This window comes from Solanum lycopersicum, chromosome 3 (assembly GCF_036512215.1).
Source record: "Solanum lycopersicum chromosome 3, SLM_r2.1".
NCBI classification, from domain to species: Eukaryota; Viridiplantae; Streptophyta; class Magnoliopsida; order Solanales; family Solanaceae; genus Solanum; species Solanum lycopersicum.
Genome location: NC_090802.1, coordinates 15,495,100 through 15,502,840, shown reverse-complemented (window position 1 = coordinate 15,502,840; position 7,741 = coordinate 15,495,100). Strand labels below are relative to the sequence as shown.

The 7,741-nt window shown below is 33.2% G+C and overlaps 1 protein-coding gene across 1 annotated transcript; it reads right to left on the bottom strand.

Moving 5' to 3' along the window:
* Positions 1-867: 867 nt before the first annotated feature.
* Positions 868-2,920, bottom strand: LOC101260112 (probable UDP-arabinopyranose mutase 1). The gene is made up of 4 exons (XM_004234859.4): positions 2,521-2,920; positions 1,750-2,000; positions 1,458-1,626; positions 868-1,379 (listed from the first exon to the last, which is right to left on the bottom strand). The coding sequence occupies exons 1-4, from the start codon at positions 2,830-2,832 to the stop codon at positions 1,059-1,061; spliced, it is 1,053 nt and encodes a 350-aa protein (XP_004234907.1). The 5' UTR covers positions 2,833-2,920; the 3' UTR covers positions 868-1,058.
* Between the last annotated feature and the right edge of the window lie 4,821 nt (positions 2,921-7,741).

Below are 7,741 nucleotides of genomic sequence, written 5' to 3'. Positions count from 1 at the left end.
TCTGAAAATGCTCGTAGGAATTGGGAGGTAGATATTTCATTTGTGTCAGTTTTTTTAATCTTAAAGGAGGTAGACTGACTATCTCTTCTTTCTATTTCCCCTTTATTAGCTTTTGTTTATTTTTTGTTATTAGTCCTAGTTACAAATTTCTGTGTAAAATTTTGCTCTTCCTCTCCATTCGTTTTCTCAAGAAAAAGTACTACCATGTAAAATAGCCTAACCTATTGTCATACTAGCAATAGTTGTTATGACTTGAACCCTTTTTCAGCTGTTAAGCTTCACTAAGTGTTGTTTCTGACAAACGAGAGAGGGAAGATTATGGACTGAAGTTTCTCTTACTGCATCCTGTTTGATTAGTGGGGTTTGAAGTCTGCAATTACAGCTCAAGTCTGAAATAAGCTTCTTACACCTTCCTTCTCCCAATGTAGATAAATTGAAACAAATATTCTTGTTGTTTCATTTGTTAAACCTCGATAACTTAGTTGTTGTTGTACTGTTCTCTGTGTTTTCTCTATGTAATTTCTGCTACAACTAGTTCTACAGGGTATAGATTTAGTTAATTTCTTCTGGCATTTTGATCGCCAATATCAACATTCTGCTAGCAAAACGAAAGAGGGTTTTGAGTAGGTAGGAGTGAGTGGGTAATGAAGACTGGAAATAGAGTAGATAATAATGAAGTGAAGTGCGTAAGAGAAAGTAACGTCTTGTAATAAAAGGGGCAGTACATTTCACTAAGCTCCCACCATGGATGGGGTCTCAGGGGTAGGGCCATATTATAATCTTACCGTGTATTTACACAAGAGCTTGTTTTCATGATCTGCTAGTCACCCAACGACAATTGAACAATTGAAAGGATGAAGCAGCAAATTCCTTGTTGTAACATTCAACTTTTATAACAAAGCAAAAGCATATGCCTCATTCTCATTACAAGTTTAAGACAGCTAGAAAGCTATATGTCTAATAGTAGTCTAGTAGAAAACAATATATATAGGAGTATCACCCCCTTATTGATTTTTGATATTTAAAGAATATAAATTGCAGAATTAGTAGTGTGATTTTCATTTGGAAGAATGTTTAGTAGGAGGGTTGAGTTCATCCCAAGCTTCAATCCAAGTGACCATTGCCTCTGAAAGCTTCAGAAAATAGGGGTCTATTGTGCCAAGTTTTTCTTTGACAAGCCTAGCAAGTTCAATATAGCATTTTTGCACAGAAGTAGACTCCTTTGAAAGAGTTAATGTCTGGAAAAATGGAATGATCTCTTCTTGCCAGAAAATCCCTTTGTATTCCTTCTTCAAGTTAACAAATGGATTGCTGGCTTTGCTGTGATAGATATAGGGTAATCCAGTCTTGATTCCTAATCCCAAATGATCACATATTACCTGTAATAAGAATTGTTTAATTAGAGCTATCAATCATTCAACTCCAGCTTCCGACTAAAATATACAATTACAACAAACCTTGCAGCACCAACCAGCCCACATATCATCATAACGTCCGATAGGCTGTCCATCTCCCATGAGTCCAAAGTACATAGCTGGTCCAATAAGATCACGATCGAATGCAAGATTCATTCCACACATCGGGAAGAGGGTACCCTTTGGGATTGTCAATACCGTATCAACATACCTGTTCAATATCTTTTAGTCACCACAAAGTAATAAAGGAAAGGCTTGAGTTCTATACACTTCCGTATTCAATTCGTTTTAAAAAAGAATGTTTCTTTCCGGACAAACAAAACTCGTAACAAACCTAGTGTTCCTCTCAAGAGGTTTAACAAGCTGAGTAGGTGCATCGTAATCAGGGATATTGAGCCATAAGCCATGGGAAGCTGCTGTTGGCACACCTTCACGAAGGCTGAAAGGGTATCCACGCACAAAATCAGCTCCATCTCTGAATGGTTCATACAATGTGTTGAAGAAAAAGGGAGTTGATGGGCACAAAAGGTTCTTTATGTGTTGTTCCAATGCATTTATATCTTTTCCACTTGGATCCTTTGCAACCTATATTTCAAAAATCACGTTGATGTTATAATACTCATGAACAAGTAATTTGATCCTCTTATGTACTCCGAACCCTGCACCCAAGGATGTCGTCTAGTAGCCGGTCAATGAAGTGGTTTGACATCTCAAGTTCAAATCCCAACTAAGACAAAAACACTAATTGATTTTTCTCATCTGTCCTAGTTATGGCAGACAGAGTTACCTGGTACCCATTGCTGGTGGGAGGTGACATGTATCTCATGGAATTAGTCGAGGTGCGTGAAAGTTGGTCCAAACATCATATGAAAATTGAATAAGTAGACACACACGTCCTAAGTGACATTATACACGTGGGCGCCATATAGAACACAAAATTGTCAATGTAAAAGGTGTATTTGTTTAATTTTATACAAGTATAAGTGTCTATTTGACACACCCAAAGTTAAATGACAGAGATGTCAATTGAAGCCAAGTTAAAAACATGTTTCTGTATTATGATAAAAAAGATAGATATAATATAAAAGAAGGGATGGGTACTCACAAAGCAATCATCATCAATAGTGTAAATATACTTCTTCTTGGAAATCATGTAACCAAAGCAACGACAAGCAGAGTCCTTAAAAGAAATGCAAGATGCCCTAGGACCCAAAATCTTGTTTATGTCATTACGATTATAGAGCTCATAATCAAAGCCTTCAGGGACCATGATGGACTTTGAGGGATCACCATCTTGTACAATAATAAGATGATATGGTTGAAAAAAGGGCCTCCACATTTCTAAAAAATCTAAGTTTCTAATTGTGGGTATCACAATGTCTAGCTCATCTTTCAAGGGAGGTGAAGTTGAGGCCATGGAATTGGATTTTGTGAAAATTATGAGTGTTTTAGTTTAGTCAAGGAAAAAGAGATTTCATATAAATGGGGTGAGAGAGACAAAGATGAAGAGTTTTTTTTATATACAAGAAAAAAAGACTTGTGTGGAGTGGAAAAGTGTCAAAGGTGGGGTAGGGGACTTATTCAAACAAGTCGTTTCCCTAATATGCGGTGTTAGGGACATACAATGAAATTGGAACAATATGAAGAAAATTAATGTGATTACTATACAAGTATAATATGCACAAATCAAGAAATGGTTGTTTATTGAGAAACTAATAATAATTACAACAAAGTATGTCATGAAAATAGAGTAAAGTCTATTTGAGATTTTATTTCTTACTCCAAAGTGATGTGAACCAGCATCATTTTTTTGTTTGAAAATTACGCAACAAAGCAAACTTAAACTATTTAATTACTCATAATAGCTATAGTTTGCTATAATTATCTCTCGAGAATAATATTATATATTAATTACGTGAATTAACTTTGAATTTGTATAATTAGTCATGTTTGTATATGTATAATTTGTCAGAATATACAACTACATATATAAATTTACAATTATTTAACCTATATACATATACAATTCACCTCTCTCCCACTCTCTGCCCTTTCTCACTCGCCTCTCTCCTCCCTCTTTCAATCTCTCTTGTCTCTCTCCTCCCTCTCCCAATCTCGCTTGCCCTATATACAAATGTATATGTATATTATACAATTATATACATATATAATTCACCTCTCTCCCACTCTCTTACCTCTCTCGCTCGCCTCTCTCCTCCCTCTCTTTATCTCTATCGCCTCTCTCCTCCCTCTCCTAGTCCCGCTCGCCTCTCTCTTCCCTCTCCCAATCTCTCTTGACATATATACAAATACATATGTATAATAAACAATTATCTAATTAGTATACATATACAATTCACCTGTCTCTCACTTTTTTCCCCCTCTCTCTCACCTCTCTCCTCTTTCTCCCAGTAACGCTCGCCTCTCTCCTCCATATAACATGTAGCTACAAATTATAATTATCAAACTATAGCTATGGAGAGTAATTAATTATTTTTAAATGATTATATATGAAAGTTCCCTTTTTTTTTTTAGCTAACCGAGCATAAAGCCCATTTATTAAAGAGAAATTTTAAGCCATTACAAATGGGAAAATTAAGTCATGTCCCATAAAATTAAGGAAAAATTATATGGGATGGCAAACACCCCCAAGTAATTATATAATAAAGGTATAGTTTAATTTATTTACTTTCTACAATTATAGTTTCTTTTTTTTTGTTGCTATAATTAATGGGATACACCACCTATTCCTAAACCAATCGTATAAAAACCTTTTTTTTAAATTTTGTATATAATTTTATACAAATCAGTATTATCTCTCCTATTCATGTTCCACCTTTTTCTCCGATAATCAATACTTCTATCCGATTTTGAATTTCAAATTGGCAAAAAATTAATTTATCTCCCGAAATTGAATTCAACTTTCATATGTAATCCTAAAATTTAGTCGTGTACAATTTTTTTCCTTATTCAGCAATTGTATATGTATTGTGATTCTTACTTTTTTCATATTTTTTTTGGTGAAATAATCGTTGTTCTTATTAGATTACAAATTCTTCAAAATCAGAGAATGAATCATCTTCATCTATGAGGATTACCATAGGTATTCCATTGCATGTCAATTTTGTTGACAATTTATCCTCGTTTTCAATGGGTTTAACTCAAGATTTTGGGGTTGATGTAGGGTCTATGGTAAAATTCAAACAAGTTCAACATGAACAAACAATGAAAGAATTGAGATCAAAGAAAAAATATGACCCTACGGTAGTTCAAAAAGTTCTTAACAATGCCAAAGCTAGAGGCATTAAAATTGTACAAGGAGGAAGAAAGAGGAAAGCAGTAAACAATGATTAAGAGGAGAGTGCATCTCAAATTGACGGATCTGAAGAAGATCACAATCATGAGGTATTGATTTAAAACACAACTCAGATACAATATTTTGTTACTTAGGTGTCAATATACGAAAAATTATTTGTTTAAGTAATTTTTGTATTCACGTAATTGTATATAGTATATTGCATGTATTATTTATTTGTATCTTCCTTTAGTCATTGTACGTGTCTGTAGATTTGATTAGTTTATACATATTTTAAGTTATGTATAATGAATAATATACTAAGTTTTAATAGGGGTAGTAGTGGATTGTATATTAAAGGCTCCATATTATTTTTGTTTTTGTATACATATACAAAAAGTAATTGTATTTAGTTATAGAGATGGTAAAATTTCATATATGATTATAATTTGTATATTTTAGTAGTTATATACAAATTATTGAAGTTAAATATATATTAAGTTTATATATTATTGTAGTATATACTAAGCCATTTAGACAGTTGTATATATTGACATGTGTAAGTACCATATTCATGTACACATACTAATATACAAAAAAAATAAGTTTGTATATGTATACAAAAGAAAAGCAATTACAAATATATCTTTCATTTATACTTTTTTTTTGGTTATGTATACAAAAAATATATTTATATGTAGCCCTTGATTGAAATAATGTAGTTTTTCCCTGTTTTTTTAGGTAGTCAGATTTATTTGCAAGAACCGTGAAAAAAGGAAAATTCACATGCAATTTTATACGCAAATCAATACATTGAATGAGCTTCAGAATAAACTGCCTCCAAATCAATATAATCGTATATGTACATCATTGTGTTTTGCACAGTTGACAACAATGAGACGATGTCATGTGCAAGCACAATTGTTTCAATGCTTTGTGTTGAGGGAGTGGAAGGTAGTTCTATCAATACAATACTTTTTTATATAAATGGCACAACGCTTCGATTCACAATCAGGGAGTTTGCAATAATTTCTGGTTTGAATTGTTCTGATAATGTTGCTGACTTTGATACTGATCAACCCAATAGAATCATCGCTGAGTATTTTTCAGGAAATTCTCCTGTCACTAAAGGTTGATTGTTTGAAGCTTTTAAAGAAAAGGTATGTGGTGACAATCAGGAAGATGCACACAAGCTTGGGATTGTATATTATATACATGAATTTATCATGTCCACCGACAACAATAGATAGGTTGGACTTTGATTTGGTTGAAACAGGTAGATTTTTGGATTATCCGTGGGGTCGAAAGACTTTTAATGAACTTTAAAAATCGATCAACAACAAGATAAAACCAACTGGACACTATACGATTCAGGGCTTCCCCCTTCCAATGCAAGTTTGGTTTTATGAATGTTTCTCGTATGTTGATGACAAGATTGCTATCAAAGTTTTTAGTCACATTCTTCGGATTATCAATTAGGTGACTAAAAACGACCATCCTCGTTGTGATTATTTCATGAAAACAATTTTCAAAGATGCAGATAATCCTCTATGCATTTTTAACTACAATTTGTATATCACATTTTGTTTATATTGACTTACAATTTTCATGATTATGCAAATTAAGTTAAGAAATATTGAACCAAAAGCGATGAAAATTAAAATACTCCAAATTTCTCCACTGACACACCAATCAATTTCACAAGCCCCGCAGATTGAGTGTTCTGATTACAATAAAGCTACAGAGCCGGATGATGATTTCCAAAACCCACCTATTATAACAAGCAGAAAAGAAAAAGAGAAAGTTATTGAATGTTCCTCTCCGATTAGGAAAAAGAAAAAGCAAGTTGTTCAAGTTATCTCCCTCAACAAATCTTCACCAAAGGCAATTAAGATCTACACACGAAGATCAATGCCGCGGCAAGTCACACGATCACAATCCATCAACGTCAACAGTGTTGAGAAACAGAGTGATGTCGGTACGTCACACAATAATAAACGTGGAGAGCAAAAAGGTATACAAGACAGAACACAAATGGGACAAAGCAAGAAGTCTACATGCATTACCATTTCGCATGATGAATTTGAAGCATTCAAAAAATTAGTTATTATATAAATATAAGTTAGTTGCGAAGATTATATACAATTATCAATCAAAAATGCATATTATTCATATAGATCAAGGACGATTTCGCCGATTTGAGAAAAATTATTGAAGATTACTTCAAAACAGTGTTGAAAGTCATAAATTCCAAGGAATCAGATGTATATATATATACCTGCGCCATCTGTCGTACTTGTTGCAATAAATGTCCCATTATATGGACCTCTCGGATGACTACCATCCACCACGACTATTGCTCTACAATGCATGAATTCTTGCATAAATGTATTCAATGCAACAGCTTTTTCATACGTATATGAGACCCCGGATAAGTGATATCCATCATATACAAATACGCATGTAACTTTGCATATGATCCAGCTGGTGTAACTCTCTAAGATTTCAATGCTTTCTCCCTGGCCCTCCAAGCCAACGTATAGTTAACATTAACTCCAGGATCAATCTTAACATCTTTTTTTATATCAGCTGCTATATATTTACGCTTATGATCGACCAATTTAGGTTTCACAATGCCTCCAATCAAATTGCTAGTTACATGTCGTTGTGAATAAACTCTATCTTTTAAAGGACATGTATGCTTACTGTTGAATGCTCAAATTTTGAACATTCCATATTTGTTGATATTAGAAGCCTTCATTAACCATTCACATCCCTTAGAATAATAGTATAACTGCATGATATTTTTCATCACATTTAATCAATGATATAGTATACAAATTTATTTTACACTATGCAATAAAAATATTTATACATTTTAAAAGACGATAATTGAAAGGCACACTACCTGATTGAATTTGACCTAGCAGTTTTATATTGAAACCTCTTTTCAATCGCATATGTTTCCATGACCGCTTTCAAAAATTAATTTGTCCTTGTATACTTGATCAACCTCAACATGCTTGTTAGA

What these genes read in the sequence shown, in the direction of transcription:
- LOC101260112 (XM_004234859.4), bottom strand. Translation starts at nt 2,832, where the DNA reads ATGGCCTCAACTTCACCTCCCTTGAAAGATGAGCTAGACATTGTGATA. An exon ending in CTATTGATGATGATTGCTTT is followed by an intron (nt 2,001 to 2,520) that starts GTGAGTACCCAT and finishes TTTGAAATATAG; the next exon opens with GTTGCAAAGGATCCAAGTGG. An exon ending in CCTCTTGAGAGGAACACTAG is followed by an intron (nt 1,627 to 1,749) that starts GTTTGTTACGAG and finishes GATATTGAACAG; the next exon opens with GTATGTTGATACGGTATTGA.